General features: G+C 32.8%; 1 protein-coding gene across 2 annotated transcripts; it reads right to left on the bottom strand.

The window, feature by feature from the left end:
• Nucleotides 1-1,323: 1,323 nt before the first annotated feature.
• On the bottom strand, nt 1,324-15,275 carry LOC107627096 (GDSL esterase/lipase At5g33370-like). Of its 2 annotated transcripts, XM_088504914.1 has the most exons (7): nt 15,245-15,275; nt 13,191-13,241; nt 8,359-8,526; nt 5,526-5,653; nt 4,944-5,186; nt 2,240-2,492; nt 1,324-1,562 (listed from the first exon to the last, which is right to left on the bottom strand). In XM_088504914.1, the coding sequence occupies exons 1-7, from the start codon at nt 15,273-15,275 to the stop codon at nt 1,324-1,326; spliced, it is 1,113 nt and encodes a 370-aa protein (XP_088361040.1). The 2 variants fall into 2 exon arrangements, with proteins under 2 accessions (XP_088361040.1, XP_088361041.1); XM_088504915.1 differs by lacking the exons at nt 13,191-13,241; nt 15,245-15,275 and having other exon boundaries at nt 8,359-8,590.
• Nucleotides 15,276-20,534: the final 5,259 nt, after the last annotated feature.

Here is a 20,534-nt window from a genome sequence, read left to right as displayed (position 1 = left end):
AAAAAAAAAAAAAAGGAAAAAAGGGGTAATGGAAAGGTTTGGATGGTGAAAAGAGTGAAGGTGGTGGAAGGAGACTCGCGAGAGTGAGAGTGAATCAATGAAAGAGAAGATGATGGATTGTTAGGAAGGAGAGAAAAAGAGGAAGAGAAGAATCCGTAGGAGATCTTAAAGGAGTAGTGGATCTGAAGAGCAAAGGGGAGGAGGAAGGCCATCTCAGAAAACTTCGTTCTTGGTTCTTTACTTTTGCGGGAGAGAAAGAAACCCTGAATATGATATTCAATTATTTATATTACATATTAAATTTAGTAGGTTTATTAAATAGATTATTTGAATAATACTGTGTAAGTAATTCTGTTTTTAGAGATTTGATATTAAGTGAAACTTATATGTGATCTTTCTAGTCTTTTCTAAAAAATTTATTGTAATAATAAACTTCTATCTAAAGAGATTGGGTACTAACTATTAAGTATAGGACTTTATTTGTATTGAAATTTCCTACATTTTTCAACACTTGACAAGAGATTCAAAATTATTTTGGTGAATATATAAAAAAAAATTTAATTGATTTTTTTTAAAATAATTTAAAAATAAAAATAATTTGATGCTTAATCATTTGATGTAAAAATACCTTTAAATTTATCCATTGTATTTGGATATTATAATATAAAAAAATTGTTTATTTATTATATTAAAATATCTTCGAAGTATAGAAAAAAAATTTTAAAATGGGTAAAACTATAGCTTCTAAAAAATATTATTTTTTTATACTTTATTTTTATTTAAACAAAATCTCAAATATATTAAAATAGTAAAATTCTAAAAAAATATTTTTTCATTAAAAAGAAATTTATTTTTTTACAACTTAATGTCATTTCAACATGTAAAAATCCAAAGATCACATTTGATCTTGTCGTGGAGGGAAAAAAATTCATCTTTTAACTTTAAATAATTTTTTTTGATACATGTGAATTTTTTTTTGTTTACAATAGTATCCCACTATCCCCTAATCTATTAGGTTAATAACTAATCTATGGTAGATTTAAATTTTATTTAAAAAGTTATTATTTACCAATAAATTACTGTATACATAAGATAAAATTCGAATCTCTGATACGGCCACACTTACTTAAACAGTTGACATATGTGAATTTTAGTATTAGCTAAAAAACAATTTATGGTTTGAGTTCTAAAATATTTTTTAATAGAGTACGTAACTGACCGTAGAGACCAAAAGAAAGTGGCTTATAGAAACTAAAACAAAAAAAAACAACTGCAAAACTAAAATAAACAAAACGCACACACATTTTTATAAGATCAAACAATCTATTTATAGAAGTTGGAGTCCATGGCCAAGATGGTAGTAAGGTTCATAGGGCTCATATAATTAGTGGTTCCATTGAAGATGTAATTCGCGAGAATCTCCCAAGCATGTTGAGAAGGGTGAAAAGAATCCCAAAATACATAAAGATCACGGTTTGAGCATAGGCTTGAGAAGGAGGTGCAACCTCCTATTCCATTGAAACGACCTTGCCCACAACATGCAATCTTTGATGAAACAAAACCTGCTTCATCACAAACATTTGAAAGATTAGCATAATTAGGAAAAGATAATTATAGAAGTATTTAAGTAAATTGAAAAAAAAAAATTAAAAATTTAAAAAATATTCCAGTATTTTTAAGAAAATGGATATTGTGACTCTTATTTTAATAATGTCGTTGTTTTTTTTTTCTACAAATTCATGCATACATATACAAAGTAAAAAATCTTATGCAGAGTAGCGTTATAAAAAATGGGAATGAGATAATCATTTTTTTTTCTTTTTGATTATATAAGCTAAAAAGAGTAATTTAAATTAAAATCTAAAAAAATCCATATATATATTCAAAAGATACTAAGTGAATAAATTATTTTTATAATAAAGTTTAACTCCAACTAAGTTTTTTTTTTTTATGTCTCTCATTATTCTCTTCTTTTTTCTTTAACTAAATTTTTTTGTAACAATTATGCAATTATTTGATCAATTTAATTAAACTTAGTTATTAAAATAATTTGATCATGTAATATCTCAGTATATTTTCAAGCCCAAACAAACACATGTTTAGTAACTTCTGATTTGAGACACTTTCATTTAACTTGTGATTAAGAAATAATTGGAAAGTAAATATTTCAACTTTTTTCCTTATTTATTTATTTAAAAATAAAAAAGCGAAAGTTGGGAAGCAAAAATAAGAGAGAGACCAAATCTTTGAGGGTGATTGATGAATTCCATGTTAATTCGGAAGGCATTGACAACAATAAAAACCGGTGAGGTTAGTTGGTTGTTGAGTTCTGTGGTCATTTTAATTAGAAGCTGGTTGAAAATTTGTGAAGCTTCTTGAATCTGTGCCACACACTCTCCATTTATGCTTCTCTCTGCAAGCTGTGAAGGAATGCAGCCCAATGGGCCAGTTCCTGTCACAAGCACTTTTCTTCCTCCCAACTCATATAACCTCTGCACAATCACAAAGAAACCAAAAATTTAAAAATTGAATCATGTTTCAATTCTTTTTCATCTTTCAATTCTACTGAGACCATAGTTATGAGTATTGGATGGATTTATCGGTTCGATCAAAAGATTAGTGAAATGTTATTGGTTTGGTCTAATTTTAGAATGGTTTAAAGATAAAAATTGGTAAAAATCGGTCAAAACCAGTAAAAATAGATAGAAATCGGTTTAATCAAACTGCCTGAGAAAAAATTTTAAAATTAATAAAAATATTATCTAAATCTAAATCTTTTTTGTGTCCGTATACTTTTTTTAGCACTAAACTATATTGTTACTTATTATTTTATATATTAATTATTAATTATAGAGTAAAAACATATAATATTTTTTTGATATTATTTTAATTTTATACTCATTTATATTTAAATTAATTATATTTTTATTATTCATAATTATTAATATAAACGTTATTAAAAATGTATAAATAAAAATATTAAATATTTTTATTAATTACAATAACTATTTTTTTATGATTATATAATATTTATTAATATTATTTTTCAATAAATACATATAGTATATAACAATATAATAAATATAAACTAATTAATTAGTTATTAAAATAAAAAAGAGTTACTTTAATGTAAAAGTAAAATTAAAAAAAAAATTATTATAAAAAATACTAAAATTTTATATACTTATTAAATAATAACTAGATTATAATTTGTTAATTATAATTTGTTGAAACTTGATTGTTTTAAAATATTAGTAAGTATATGTATTTTAAATTTTAATTTTAGGTTTTTGACTATTTTATATTTTTTATTTACGTAGGACTAATTCTGCCAATTCAACCATTAACTCATCGATTGAATCAATAAATCAGTGAATCAATAATTTAATTGATTTGATTATTGGTTCGATTCTGACAACTATGACCGAGACAAATTTTTTGCATTCATAGAAAAAAACAAATACTTCTTCCCACACATTAATTATTTATAACTATAACCATATTACATATACTCAAAATATTAATTATTAATTAGTTATTAATATAAAATATAATAAAATATATGTTAAAATAAATTAAATAATATATATTTATACATAAATACATAATAATTAATTTTTATATGTATATAACACTTTTGTTATAACTAAATAAAAATAACTGATAGACTTTTTTGGTCCAAAAATGTAAGCAAGTTTAAAATATTAGTTAAAGAGTTTAATTAGGAATAAATTATTTTTCGCTTAATATTAGTAAATATTTTTGAAATTATCTTTTTATCATAAATTATAAATTATAATTTTTAAATTTACAAAAATGCCAACATTAAAAAAGTGATTTTATAATAAAAAAGTTAGTTAATATTAACTTATTAAAAGTTAGTTCCTTATTCTTATTCTTAAAATGAATAGTTACTAGTCACCAAAAAAAATGAATAGTTACTAATAAAATAATATTATATGACTAACCAAATTTATTAGAGTAAATAATTAAATTTGCCTCCAAAAATTTTTCAATTTTCAAAAAGATTTTTTTTAATTAAATTCGTCATTCAAAAATTTTAAGTTAGTCACATTAGTCCTTCTATCACTTCTGTTATTGACAACGTCAAAATTTATTGATGTAGTACGTTAGGTCACATAACACTGACCACCACACACACTTGGCAGTCCTAACAAGATAAATTTATGCAATTAGTTCAATGAAATCTCTCTATTTATGTTTGATTTGATCTAATTTCATAAACTTATCATCTTAACAATAAATTAGGACTATTAAATATGTGTTGAGGTGTCACTTAATCTACTATATCAGCGAATTCTAACGATATAATCAATAAAAGTGCCAAAAGAACTAATTTGATCAACTTAAAATTTTTAAAAGATAAATTTGATTTAAAAAAAAAATTTCAAGAAACAATATAGAGAACGGACGATCTTTAAAAAACAAATTTAACCATTTGTTCAAATTTATTATTTTCCACCAATACTTTAAACTCTAAGTACTCATTTCTAAACTATAAATCCTAATATAAAAATAAGATAATGAGTAGTGACTAAGTGTTAGCTAATATTCATAAAAAGAAAATATTGATCCCTTAACATTCTCTTATTAATATAGTTAACAACCTTAATTTAAGTTTTCTTTTGTAAAAGAAAAATATTTAACTAGTTAATTTCTTGCTTTTTCTTTTTCTGTTTATTATCAATTATATATTGACTGTAAAACTATCAGTCATGTTACATAATTAAACTCAAATATAGCAACTTTTGATATTCTAATCTCAATTAAAATATAACAAATTTTGTAGTCTTTACAACCATATGGTATCACAACTAGGATTAACTGCACGTACAATTTAAAATCATGACTTTTTTTTCTCCTGACAATGAATAGCAAGAAGCCAAGAACACAAATATAAAAGGGAGGGGTCGAAGAATTACCATAAGGATTTTTCTGTACTCAGAGATAACATAGGAGCAGAATTTGGGAATAGTGAATTGGAGAGACCTAGCAGAGTTTGGTGGATAGAAATAGTTGTTAACAAAGTCGTTGCTACCAAGTGTTATTAGTACCAATGATCCATTCACTATTCTCTCTGCCTCCGCTGCCCCTACTTCAAAACCTAACCGTTCTTGGTATTGTTGGAACAATGCAAACTGTTGGTATATTCTTAATATCCCCTCCTGCGTGTGTTAAACAACACATCCACATAAATTTTGATATTAGTTAAAGGTAAAAATTTATATGCAATTATCTTTTTATAAAGTTGATATTTAAAAATTATTAGATAATTTGATAAATTTAACTAAATCATTGTCTAATAATTTTTAACCATCAATTTCACATAAATATACGTTTCATTTTTACTTTTAAAAATTTTAAAATATTTATGATATTTTTTGAAGTTATTAGAGTCTGTGTTTATCTTTTTTCATATTTAAATTACAATGATAGAAGAATACTTTAATTTCCACTAACTAATAAAATAGATTAGAAAAGAGAACAATATTAATCATTCTTACAAATTGGATACCGGTGTCCTTAAGGATTCCAACTCCTGCGGAGGCGAAATTGGCACCAAGCAACAAGTTTTGTCCTCTCATTTCCGGGCTCAAGTATGGTAATGCTGCTTCGGAACCAATACGCTGGCCTACAACAATTATTTTATCAGTTATTACTTAATTACTATCAGGTGCATCTTCCATTTGTAATTTTAATATTTTTAGAAGATAATAGATATCTTAATTGAAAATGGCTTTGGTTAGGATACAACAAAATCAGTTAATAAAAATTTTATATATCAAATAAATAAATTGATGATTTGTATTTGTCAGAATATATTAGGATTAATTAGTATTCATTAGAATTATTTAGTATATTTGAATATTTATTATAAAATATTACGTCTTTATTATTATTACGGTTCTCTTAACACCTATAAATATCCTTTTATATTATATCATTTCGACAACAACTTGAATACACACAATCCTTTTCTTTACCGCTCTCTCTTACCCTTTCTAACATGGTATCAAAGCTATGGTATCCTCCTTGAGAAGGATAAATTATTTTTCTTCTAGTGAAATCATTATCATATTTTTCATATTTTTTTTCCGTGCTATTTTTTTTCTTTTTTTTGTCAATATTTGCCATCTCTTCGTACTTTGTCACTTTCTTCAAACAGTGACAATTTCGTATGCACTTCCTTCAAACAGCCGCAGTAGTTTCGTCTGCGCTTCCTTCAGACAGTGGCAATTTTGGCTGCGAGATAGTGACAGTTCCATCTGCGCTTACTTCCATCTGCACCGGTTCTATCAGTTTATGCATTTCTTTTTATTTCGTTGTTTTCAATAAGTTTCAAACTCAAGTTGTCACTTGAGTTTGAGGGGATGTCAGAATATAGTAGGATCAATTAGCATTTATTAGAATTATTTAGTATATCTGAATATTTATTATAGAATATTACGTTTTTATTATTACAATTCTCTTAACACCTATAAATATAATTTTATATTATATCATTCTAAACAACTTAAATACACTCAATAATATACATATTCTTTCTCTCATTTAGTCTCTTATTTTTAACAGTATTGTTTCTCCAAATTTTATCGTAGAAAGAAGATTGAATATGAACTTCTGTCTCTGATGATGATTTAGTGTGACTCTATGTGCAACAAATTTAATTATTAACCCTTAACCTTAAGAAATAGATCTTCTTAATTTTTTTAATTGTTTTTAAAAAGAGTAATCTCTTGTTATGATATATGTTTTGAGAAAAAGTTTTCAAATGTATTCGGAATACTGATATTTCAGTAATTTTAATGATTAATTTTAATTAATATATATATAATTAAAATTAACGGTTAAAATTATTGAAGTATCTATATATTTGGTACACTTGAAATTCTTTCATGTTTTGAGTGAAGTAAAAAAAATATGTAAAAGAAAAAAAAAGTAATGTGAAAAAACATGTGAGATCTCTAAATTTTTTTTAATAGTTTAATAAAATATAATCTTTTATCTTATACTCTTTAAATACTTTTTCAATAAGACAAAAAAATATAAAAAAAGTATTAAGTAATAAAAATCTAAAAAATAAAAATGTGATAAAAAATAGTAGTATTTGGAGAAAAATCATTTTTTTAATTTTTCTATAAACTCATAAATACCTTTTTAAAAAACTGTAATTTAATTTTAAAAATTACACTAAACATTAATATTACTACTTTTTATAAAGAAAAATAAAAAAAAAATTACTTTTAAAATTTCGCGAAACAGACCCTTAATTCTCTATTTCTGCAAAGCCGTAAATACTTGATAAATAATGAGATCCACAAGTTTAACTGTTTAAGTGTTTGAACTCGTAGGCTTAAATGAGTGAGAATTAAGGCGATCGGTTTGACGACCCCACTGAAATGACATCGTCAAGAGCATGCATGGCTATAGATACCAAACAGTCATAGTAATCAACGTCCCAATAAATATAAACATTCATAACCACGGACACATTATTTTTCTAATGTTTTTAAAATATTAAATGATTATAACTAAACTCTTATTTTATTTAGAAATTAAAAAAAAAATAACAAATAAATTTTTAACTTTTTATCTCAAAAATAAATAAATTATTAATTAATTAAAAATATAAAAACATCTCTCATATTTTAAAAAACAAAATATTTAAATTTTTCAAAATTAAATAAATTTTTAAAAGAATTTAGATATCTAACGCTTTAAAAAATAAAAGACATTCTCATATTTTCAATTAAATAAAGATTTATTCAATTTTTCTAGAAATCAAGTTAAAGAATAGTTAGCTTAAACATTTTATTTGAAAACCCTTCTATGTTTTTTTTTTGTGAAACACCAAAATAATATTTGTATTGCTGACAAAAATTAAATAACTTCGAAAGATACAAATAAATAGTTAAAAAATTCAAAAACATAATAAAAATAAAAATAGTATTATATTTTTTATAAGTGGCAAATAAATTGTGTTTAGCAAATGATTTATATATTTAAACTAATTTTTGTGAAAATATTTAGATAACTATTCGAAAAGAAGATGAAAAAAAAATAAAAATTAGAACAAAACCTGATTTCTATTTTTTTTTTAATCAGTCATTCAAAAAAATTATTATACATAAATTTCTCAAATTTTAAGAATAAGAACATGTTATTTTTTAAATTATTTAAAAAAAAAATCAAAATATAATTCCTGTATTCTTTGAAAAATACATATTATTTAATATCTAATTCATTTTGTTAGAGTTATTATTTTAGAAGTTTATTTATTTATCTTGAATAACAAGGTACTAATAAAATTAAAGTAGTGTGTGTATGTGAACTTACTAATGAGGTCAGGGAGGTTGAAGCCGTTGGAGAAGCGACCGGTGGGGTGATGAGTAGGGTAGTCGACGCCGTAAGGAAGAGTGTCGGCTCGCGCAGTAGTTGGCAAGTAATTGTTGTTTCCACTGTCAACCAGCGAGTCTCCAAACACAAAGAACGCACGTCCAGTTTCTCCTCCTTCTATGGGCACTGCCATCATCACCATTCTCATAATGATGATAATAACGTGCATTGTAATGATCATGAAGCTAAGGTGTTATATTACTATATTATTCTTTTGAGATATGGTGCTCTAGTAGTGTTGTTGAAGAATAAAGGATAGTGTGTTTTCAATTTATAATGGTTGTGGTTTCTATTTTTGTTTTTCTTCTTTTTGTTTTGTATTACTAGCAGAGAAAGTGAAGAAGATCAATGCTAGTTTCTCTCTAGTTTTATTTTCGTCATGTGTGTTGTTTAATTTGGTGCGTCAGTGGATACAATAAATTCTTGCAGCACACAATAAATTCTAGCAGCAGAAACAAGTGCGTTTTCATCAATTGTATCATTGTATATATATTTGGAGAGTTTTGGAGAGGAGGTAAAGAAGGGCCTCCATAAAAAAAAAAAACAAAACAACACAAAAATGGAGGGTTTAATAATAAATAATTGGCTAATTTTTTTTGGATATGACACCTAGTTTGGTGTAACGCCTAGTTATGAATGTTAGAGGTGTTTCACACTGTTGTGATGGCGATTAGTTGATGGGAAGAAATCGGATGGTCCGATGGTCCGATTTCTGAGAGGTGGAGGGAACACAAATTGGACCGTCCGATTTGTGTTGGCTAACATTTTGGTCACAAAGAAATCGGACCCTCCAATTTCATGCCGGCTGAGTTCAATTTTTTTTCAATGAAATCGGATCCAGTGATTTCTCGCAAAAAATATTTTTGGTGTGCGGATTTTAAGTGTGTAGCACAAAATTTTGTATGGGATATGAAATCGGATCCAGCGATTTCTCGTGTGCGGAACGAATTTTTTGGTAGTGGGCTATGAAATCGGACCCACCAATTTCTCGCAAAAAATATTTTTTGGCGGGCCGTGCCACTAATCGGATTGTCCGATTTTAGTTTTCAAAAATAATTTGAACCAGTAAAAAAGCGGTCGGATGGTCCGATTTCAGTTTTATATATACTAACCAAACACCAAGCCATCATGTTCGTCTTCTTCTTCTCACACTCTTCTCTTCAAATCTCTGAAGCTCGTCTCTGCTCTTTCTCTTTTTCTCTATTATCATGAATGATAAAGTGTTGTTAAAAGTATATTATCATGGTCAAATTTTATTATAAACATCTGAAGGAGTGAAATTTGTATGTGAAAATCCATTAGATATTATAATTTCATTTACACTATCATTTGAAGAATTAAAAGGTGTGATTTGTGAGAAGATGGATTCTCAAATATCTAGGAGAGTGTCATGTATTCTGTACAGATATCCTATATCTGTATTTGGTGGGTTCGTTCAATTTTAAACGAAATACGTGACCGATGAAGCGAGCATGCAAGAAATATTTTTAGTGTATCTAGAAAGTCGGTCTCGAATATTGTTCATCGAACTGTATGTTGAATTCGAGCAATCTGCGGCAGACCGAGATATTGAATTGGAAGATTACAACAGTGATAGTGAGGAAGAGTTTGGAAGTAATTATGAGGTGGTTGATCCGGGTGTAGACGAAGATCAAGCTGACGATGCTATGGCGGCAGATGTGGTGGATGTGGCAAATGCACTAGCAAACCAGTAGCTATTTGAGGAGCTGACTTTCATGCGGTCGTTGGATTTGGAGGCCATGCATGCACTGGAATTTTCTCAATATAAATGCAGGTATGTAATAATTTTAAATTATGATTTATAGGTAAAATATTTAAGGCATCGATAAATATTGAAAAATATAGCATATAATTTGTAATTGTTTAATTCTTAATTATCAAGTAAACATGTATGTTGAGGAGTTTAGTAATTCGCATTCTCTTGTAGTTATTAACTTATTAAATATCATTTGATAATCTTATTAACTTTTGAATGATTTATTCTTGATTTACGGATCATAAATTTTATTAATGCGACACGTATTTGAGAATTTTTTATCGAAATATAAATTTTTTGGCATAATTGCAGCAGAGCTTCCTGTTATGACGGATGGTGAATTTACCGTAGGAATGAAATTCAATTCTAAGGAGGCAATAATTAAGGCGATGAAAGATTATACCATCAGTAGAGGTGTAGATTATCAGGTACATGAGTCTGAACCGACAACATTCTATGCTAAATGTACCCAATACAGCGCAGGTTGTAATTGGCTGATTAGGGTGAGCAAAATGTCCAGGAAGTACTATTGGGAGATAAGGAGGTACAACGGTAGTCACACCTGTACTAGGGCCACCATCGTGCCTATTGCATTTGTGATAGTTGAGGGAGAGACATCTGAGGCTTGTTACTTTTTTCTTAGTAACTTGCGACAACATGTTGTGACACGTGATGGTGTGGGGGCCTTATCTCCGATCGGCACGATTCCATCAAGTCAGCTATTGCTCGTAGTAATGGAGCTTGGCCTCCTCCCAGAGTATTCCACATGTTTTGTATCAGACACAGAGTCTAACTTCTTGAGAAAGTTCAAGGCATCCATATCTACAGAAGCTTATCATTAATATCGGTATCGTTATTACTATTATAGTTATTCTTAGACGCAGTTATTATAATGAACGTTGTTTATAGTGGGACATTTTTTTATATTGACAGGATATTTGAGGACGGTTCACGAGTACAAGACGCGTTATTTGCGTTTACGCGAGCAGGGTGAGGCTTACACACCAAATACTAATATGGCTAAACAAATACAAATACTTATTACAACATACCTATCCTTCTTGCACATCATCCAATACTCTCCTAAAGTGAGCAAGACTACGATATCTGTAAGGCCGATCAGCACGCTCCCAGTTACGCCACCTGACATCAGACAATTCGTTAATGAACTTTTATCAATTAAATTTAAAATACAGCGTACTACAATTTTACAAAGCTGATAGTAATTAAATTTACCTGTTTGCAATTGGAAATAGTCGAGGATTGCCAGGAATCAGCACAAGATATGGTAGACGGATCCAAGCACAAGTAAGCAAAAGTGTCAGTCGACCATCAATCTCATTGCAGTCGACACGAGTTGTCCTACACAATGCTCTATATAGGTGTGTCAGGCATGCCGATCCCCCAACTAAATTATATGATCCCAGCAAAGTTACGCAGTAACGGTAGAAACTTCTAGTACACCCATGCCCCAGACTTATCTCCAAAAATAAATGTCCCGAATAATAACATTATGTGGCACTTCACGTACCTTTGAATCTGAATATCGTCAGCTGATGCGTGAGCATCTTTCTTACCTTTTCCTAGTGAATTTGTATTTAATTTGTTAAGTTTTATCAAGAATTAATTATCTTTTAGCCATTATGGATGCTACTTTGAATCGTGTGCAATTTTATTAATTTTAGGTAGCATTCGAATGGAATTGATGGAGTTTCTGCAGAGAAAGAGAAGAAACCATGAAGCTGACCAGCGAGGAGCAACGCATGCGCGTGCCTGATGCGTACGCGTGAAAAGCAAAGTTACTCAGCAACGCGTGCGCGTACTTGATGCGTACGCGTGACACGCGAAAAAGGCCATCGACGGGTACGCATCACTGACGCGTACGCGTGACATGTGCGACATTCAAAAAACGCAGAAAACACTGGGGGCGATTTTGACTACTATTTTGACCTAGTTTTCAGCCCAGAAAACACAGATTAGAAGCTGCAGAATGGACGAAACAAGTGGTCCCCATCCATCAATTGAAGACTTGATTATTTAATTAATTATGATTTAAATTTAAATCTTATTTTTAGGAAAAGATATTATTTTAGTTTTAAGAAGATAGATTTTAAATTAATTAGGATTAGATATAAAAAGGGATTCCAACAGGGGGATTCCACATTATTCCACCTCAGTCCAATTTACAGTTTACCAGAATCCTAGTTTTCACTCTTTTCCATGAGCAACTAAACCTCCACTGTTAAGGTTAGGAGCTCTGTCTATTGTATGGATTGATTCTATTATTTTTCTGTTTGAATTCATGTATTGATTCATATAATTCAAGAATCATTTTCGTTCTTTATTTTATGAAATTGGGTGGAACGGAAGTATGATCCTCTTTCTAATTGAGTTCTTGTATAACTTGGAAAAGCTCTTTACGTGAACAACAGCTTGAAAACATATTCTCCTAAATTTCTAATTATTTGGATTTAACGGGATACGTGACATATAATTCTCTTATATTTGAGTAATTAGGATTTTTTGTGGCATATAAACTAGAATTGAACTTTACCCTCTAATTGGAATTAAGTGACAAAGGAATTGGCGGTTGATAATTTATTTATTTATTTTATTTAGTATTTTTATTTTATTATTTTACACATGATACCTCACTGGGACTTCTCTACACTCTGACGTAGAGAATCTCATCTTTTCTTGTTTTCTGTTTGTTTATGTGCAGAAACAGAAACAAGGAACCTCTGTTAGACTTTGATCTTGAACCTGAAAGGACTTGTAGGTGACGTTTACAACAAGCAAGACTTTGCAAGCCTGCAGAATCCACTATGGATCACAATAATGCTGTTAATGCCAATGTGGTAAATCTGAATGGGAATGAAGAACAAAGGAGAGTGCCTGGCTCTTACTCTGCTCCTATTGCAGATCTTTATGGTAAAAGCATTGTGGTGCCTCCTATAACTGCGAACAACTTTGAGTTGAAGCCACAATTGGTCACCCTGGTGCAACAAAACTGCCAGTATCATGGTCTTCCCCACGAAGACCCAAATCAATTTATTTCTAATTTTCTGCAGATTTGTGATATTGTGAAGACAAATGGAGTGAACCCAGAGGTGTACAAACTCACGCTCTTCCTGTTTGCTCTGAGGGATGGAGCAAAGCTATGGCTAGATTCCCAACTCAAGGAGAGTTTGAATACTTGGGACAAGGTTGTTATTGAGTTTCTTACTAAATTTTTCCCACCAAAGAAGCTGACTAAGCTTAGGGTGGAAGTTCAGACCTTCAGGCAGAGGGATGGTGAAACTCTTTATGAATCTTGGGAGAGGTACAAGCTACTGATTAGGCAATGTCCTCCGGACATGTTCTTTAAATGGACCCAACTAGATATCTTTTATGAAGGCTTGGGTGAAATGTCCAAGATGTGCTTAGATAATTCTGCAGGTGGTTCATTGCACAAGAAGAAGACACCGGAGGAGACTATTGAGCTGATTGAATTGGTTGCTAGTAACCAATATCTATACTCATCTAACAGGAATCCTGTGAACTCTGAGGCTTCTCAAAAGAAAGCTGTTATGGAAGTAGAAGCTCTTGATGCTCTTCTTGCTCAGAATAAGCTTATGTCTCAGCAAATAAGTCTACTTACTCAACAGATGGGTGGCATGCAAGCCTCAGCCATCAACACCCACAACTCACCTCAAGAGGTCTTTTATGACATGACAGGTAACTTTGTGCAAAATGATAATTATGACTATGCTTAATGTTCTTCTGAACAGGTCAATTACATGGGGAGTGGTCCTAGAAATCCCAATAATGATTCATATTCTAAGACATACAATCAAGGGTGGAGAAATCACCCAAATTTTGGGTGGAGGGACTAACCTCAGAGAACTCAAAATTTCAACAATAATTCTCAGGGCGGCTTCTAACAGAACAATCACAATAACCACAAATTTCAGTCTCAGCAGCAACAACCACCTCAACAGGCAAACTTTAAATCCCAAGAAGATTCTAATTGGGAGATGATGAGGAGTTTTATGCAGGAAACCAGAGCCTCCATTATAAACTTAGAGGTACAAATAGGCCAACTGAACAAGCAAATACCTGAGAGGTCCACAAGTACATTTTCAGGTGATACAATGGTGAACCCAAGAGAAGATTGCAAGGCCATTCAATTGAGAAGTGGAAAAATAGCTGGCTCTAAGACAAGGGCCAATGAAGAGCTAGTTGAAAAGAAAGCTCCAGAGGAGAAGAAGGAAAAAGTGGAGCACGCCCCTCCAAAGCGTGCAGATAACCCGTTCCCTGACTCTCTTGACGCGTATCCTACATTGCCAAAGGCTCCTGAATACAAGCCAAAAATGTCATATCCTCAGAGACTTCAGAAGGCTTCCAAAGAAAAGTAGTTCTCTAAATTTTTAGATGTCTTCAAGAAGTTACAAATCAACATTCCTTTTGCAGAGGCTCTTGAGCAAATGCCTCTCTATGCTAAATTTATGAAAGAATTATTGACTAACAAGAGGAATTGGAAGGAGCAAGAAACCATGGTGTTAACCAAGGAATGCAGTGCTATTATTCAACATAAACTTCCTGAGAAAATGCAAAATCCAGGGAGCTTTGTGATTCCTTGCACCATTGGAGATGTCACCATTCAGAGAGCTTTATGTGATATTGGAGCCAGCATCAATCTCATGCCACTTTCAGTGATGAAAAAGCTTCAAATTGAGGAGGTAAAACCCACTCGTATTTCTCTTCAACTTGCTGATCTTTCCATTAAATTACCTGTGAGTGTTGTTGAGGATTTACTTGTGAAAGCAGGACCCTTTATTTTTCCTGCTGATTTTGTTATATTAGACATGGAAGAGGATGTAAAATCCTCTATTATTCTTGGTAGACCCTTTTTAGCTATAGATAGAGCTCTGATTGATGTACAAAAGGGTGAATTAACCCTGAGGGTCAATGAAGAACAGGTGGTCCTTAATGTTTTTGAAGCTCTCAAACACCCTAATGATTCTGAAGGGTGTATGAGAATTGATGTTGTTGAACCACTTGTTCAAGAAGTACTGGAAGCTGAGGTACTTGATGACATTCTGGAACCTGTTTCTGAGTATGAATTAGTTGAAATTGATGATTCACCACCCCAGAAGGAACTAGTCCACACGCCTAAAGCAGAGGAGGGAGCCCCCAAGCTTGAGCTTAAAGATTTACCTCCTTCTTTGAAATATGTGTTCTTGGGTGAGAATGGTTCCTATCCAGTGATTATTAGCTCTTCCATGAAGCCTGAAGAGGAAGAGGCGCTTATTTCAGTGCTCAGGAGCCATAAAACAGCTATTAGATGGACCATTAGTGACTTGAAGGGGATTAGTCCAACCAAGTGCATGCACAAGATCCTCTTTGAAGATGATGCTAAACCAGTTGTGCAACCACAGAGGAGACTCAATCCAACTATGAAAGAGGTGGTCTAAAAAGAGGTAATGAAACTATGGGAAGCATGTATTATTTACCCTATTTCTGACAGTTCTTGGGTAAGTCATGTGCATGTAGTTCCCAAGAACGGAGGGATGACAGTGATCAAGAATGAAGAGAATGAGCTTATTCCTACAAGAACAGTCACAAGATGGAGAATGTGTATAGACTACAGGAGGCTCAACACTGCTACCAGGAAGGATCACTTCCCCCTGCCTTTCATTGATCAGATGCTTGAAAGGTTAGCTGGTCATGCATTTTATTACTTTTTAGATGGATATTATGGATATAACCAAATTGCAGTAGACCTTCAAGATCAAGAGAAGACAACATTCACATGCCCCTTTGGAGTATTTGCCTACAGAAGAATGCCTTTTGGACTTTGCAATGCTCTAGTAACTTTTCAGAGGTGTATGCTTTCAATTTTTTCTGATATGGTAGAAAACTTTATTAAGGTATTTATGGATGACTTTTCTGTCTTTGGTATTCTTTTGAATCCTGCCTTAAGCATTTATCTCTTGTCTTGAAACGGTGCCAAGAATCAAACCTTGTTTTAAATTGAGAAAAATGCCATTTTATGGTTATAGAAGGTATTGTTCTTGGACACCGGATTTCAAGTAAGGGAATTGAAGTTGATAGAGAAAGGTGGAGGTAATTGAAAAATTACCACCACCAACTAATGTTAAGGCAGTCAGGAGTTTCTTAGGTCATGCAGGATTTTATAGAAGATTTATAAAGAATTTTTCTAAAATTGCTAAACCTTTAAGCAACCTGTTAGTTGCTGATGTTCCTTTTGTCTTTGATTCTGCTTGTCTACATGCTTTTGAAACTCTGAAAGCAAACCTTACCTCTGCTCCCATTATAGCTCCCCCTGACTGGGATTTACCATTTGAATTAATGTGTGATGCTAGTAATTTTGCTATAGGAGCTGTTTTAGGACAGAGGCATGATAAGCTTGTACATGTCATTTACTATGCCAGTCGTGTGCTCAATGATGCCCAAAAGAATTACACAACTACAGAAAAAGAATTATTAGCTGTTGTGTATGCTATTGATAAGTTTAGGTCCTATTTACTTAGTTCTAAGGTTATTGTCTATACTGATCATGATGCTCTGAAGTACCTTCTAACTAAGCAGGATTCTAAACCAAGATTAATCAGATGGGTGTTGCTCCTTCAGGAGTTTGATATTGAGATAAAAGACAGGAAAGGGTCAGAAAATCAAGTAGTTGACCATCTCTCCAGAATTGAGCCTGAAGCAGGAGTACAACTACCCACAGCTGTGACTGAGACGTTTCCGGATGAGAAATTGTTCCTCATTCAGCAGGCTCCATGGTTTGCAGACATTGCAAATTATAAGGCCATGAATTTTATTCCAAGGGAGTACAATAGGCAACAAGTGAAGAAGCTATTGACTGATGCAAAGTACTACATTTGGGAGGAACCATACCTTTTTAAGAGGTGTTCAGATGGTATCATCCGGAGATGTGTTCCATATAAAGAAAAATAACAGATTCTTTGGCACTGTCATGGTTCTGAGTATGGAGGCCACTTTGGTGGTGAAAGGACAGCTACAAAGGTCGTTCAGAGCGGGTTTTACTAGCCGACTCTCTTCAGAGACTCAAGAGCATTTGTAAAACACTGTGACAGATGTGAAAAAGCCACAAATCTCCCTGCCAACCATGAAATGCCACAGCAGAGGATTCTTGAGGTTGAGTTGTTTGATGTGTGGGGTATTGATTTCATGGGACCTTTCCCACCCTCAAATTCAAACAACTATATTCTAGTGGCAGTTGATTATGTGTCAAAGTGGGTGGAAGCGGTGGCTCTACCCACCAATGATGCCAAGGTGGTAATGAGCTTTCTTCAGAGGTATATCTTTAGCCGGTTTGGTGTCCCAAGGATACTCATTAGTGATGGAGGAAGTCACTTCTGTAACAGATAGCTGGATTCTCTTCTGCAAAGATATGGAGTCCGTCATAAGGTGGCAACCCCCTATCACCCTCAGACAAGTGGACAGGTTGAAGTTTCCAACAGGGAACTCAAGAGAATTCTAGAGAAGACCGTCAGTGTTTCAAGAAAGGACTGGTCTAGGAAGCTTGATGATGCTCTCTGGGCATACCGGACAGCGTACAAGACTCCTATTGGCATGTCCCCTTTTCAATTGGTCTATGGCAAAGCCTATCACTTGCCAGTTGAGTTAGAGCATAAAGCTTACTGGGCAATCCGATATTTGAATCTTGATTTAGAAGCTGCAGGAATCAAGCGAATGCTTCAGTTGAATGAGCTTGATGAATTCAGATATTCATCTTATGAGAATGCCAAGCTCTATAAGGAGCGAACCAAGTTACTGCATGACAAGAAGATTGCCATCAAAGTCTTTGAGCCAGGACAGAGAGTGCTTCTGTATAATTCAAGGCTCAAACTCTTTCCCGGAAAGCTGAAATCCCGGTGGTCAAGACCGTTTGTGGTTACCAGAGCTTCACCATATGGTTATGTGGAAATACAGGAAGAAAATTCTAACAGAAAATTTACAGTGAATGGCCAGGGGTTGAAGCACTATCTTGGAGGCAAGATCGATCGCCAGAGGTCCGCTCATCTGCTGACTTAGCAGAACTGACCGTCAAGCTAGTGACGTTAAAGAAGCGCTTGTCGGGAGGCAACCCGATAATTTCGTATCCTTAGTTATTTTTCGTAGTAATAGCTTTTTAACTTATTTGATTTTTACTGAGTTTTTACTATTTTTCTGATCATGCAGCTATTTTATAATAGGAACCGAACACTTTAGGCGACACAAAAAAAAGAGGTTTACCCGACGGGCAAGCGTCGCTGACGCGTACGCGTCAGATGGGTATGCGTGAAAAATAATAATGAACAGAGAGTTGTGTGGGAGTGGCGCAGGAATGATGCCTTTCACACAAAAAAGCCTACACGTACGCGTACTCCACGCGTGCACGTCATTCGTGATTTTGGCACTCCACGCGTACGCGTGACCTTAAAAATCGACATAAATAAGTGATTAGGCAGAGAGTTGTGCTGGCTTGGGACTGGAAGTGTGCTAGAAGCACAAAACTTGTTCACGCGTACGCGTCCCTGATGCGTGCACGTCATCTGCACAAATGGCCATCCACGCGTGCGCGTGCATGACGTGCACGCGTCGCATGAAATTATTGGTTCCCAAGCCACGCAAACAGAGAGTTGTGCGTGCGCGCGGTTAGCTTCATGTGAATCGCACAAAATCAAGGACACGCGGACGCGTGCCTGACGCTCACGCGTCATTAAGGAAATTTTGCACCCCACGCGTATGCGTGCTGTACGCGTACGCGTCGCCTTTGCCGCACAACTACACTAATTCGCCGCCCAGTTTTAATTTTCGTTCTCTCTCTCCCAATCCTAATTCTCTCTTGTTCTTTTATCCTTTTATTCTTCTTTCATCATAAATAGTTGTTTCTTTCTGTTTTCAGTTCTTCTTTGCTTGAGGACAAGCAAACCTTTAAGTTTGGTGTTGACGCTTCGCTTAGAAGTTTTCTGTTTATTCTTATGGCATCAAAGGGAGGCGAATCATCTTCACAGAAGGAGCACAACCTGAAGAATAAAATGATCGCTAGGATAACTAAGGTGGTTGAGTTCCTTTCATTCCATATTCCTTCCCGCTTTTACTATATTACGTTCTGGTTTTTTGCTATTTTGCTTTGTTTGTTGCATGATCCCTTATTAGTTAGAATCCTAGGTCTAGTTTAGTTTTCTCTTAATTGCTTTAATTCCGAAAAGATATCTCATGTATTACTCACTGAACTTGAATTCAAATAAAAAATACAGAAGTGATGTATTACATGAGAAAGTGAGCTTATATTGAAGAATAGTCTTATTCACTTACATGTGGTGGTATTTTCTGTAACTCTGAATGCATGACATGAATAGTGCATATTTAAATTTGAATTAAAGAATGCTGATGTACTAGGAATAGGAATTTAGAGAATTATTATGACTTCTCTAAAATAAGTAAAAGTTTAATCCTTGAAGCAAAAGAAACAGCAATGAAAAAAAAGAAGAAAAAGAGAGAAGCAAGGTCCAAGGCTCTGAGCATCAATGATTAGGGAGGTCAGACATGATTAAAAGCTCAAAGAGTTATTTTTCTAGTTACATGCTTGTGGTGTTCTTGTGTCAAGTAATCATTGAGACAAAACATTTAGAGTCCAGATCAACTGCAATTAGAAGAGTATGCCAAAGGCTTTGAGCACCACTGTCTGGGAGTAACTGAAAGAAAAAAATCAGAACTTCAAAAGAGTTCTCCAGTTAAGTGCTTCTGGTGTTTCTGTATCAAGTAAAACTTGAGACAAAACATTTAAAGTCACGGTTAGGCTCAAGGTGCAAAGCACCAAAAAAAAAGAGAAATTGCTGTGTTCAAGGGTTAAATTGAGTTACAAAAGATCAGAGAATTCATAATATTATCCGGATTATAATTCTGAATGACAGTAACATTCTTCTTATTCAAAGGAGAGTGGGATGTCAAAACTATTCAGGATTACAGTTGTAAACCCCACTATAAGAAGAGACATGAGCTTAATCAAACTCTCATTCTCATGTAAATTCACATTCTAAGCCTATATTAGTTTGGTTGCTTGAGGACAAGCAACAATTCAAGTTTGCTGTTGTGATGCGTGAGCATCTTTCTTACCTTTTCCTAGTGAATTTGCATTTAATTTGTTAAGTTTTATCAAGAATTAATTATCTTTTAGCCATTATGGATGCTACTTTGAATTGTGTGCAATTTTATTTATTTTAGGTAGTATTCGGATGGATTTGATGGAGTTTCTGCAGAAAAAGAGAAGAAACCATGAAGCTGACCAGTGAGGAAGAACGCGTGCGCGTGCTTGACGCGT

This window comes from Arachis ipaensis, chromosome B2 (assembly GCF_059453495.1).
Source record: "Arachis ipaensis isolate K30076 ecotype BB chromosome B2, ASM5945349v1, whole genome shotgun sequence".
Lineage (NCBI taxonomy): Eukaryota > Viridiplantae > Streptophyta > Magnoliopsida > Fabales > Fabaceae > Arachis > Arachis ipaensis.
This window is presented reverse-complemented; position numbering and strand designations above follow the sequence as displayed.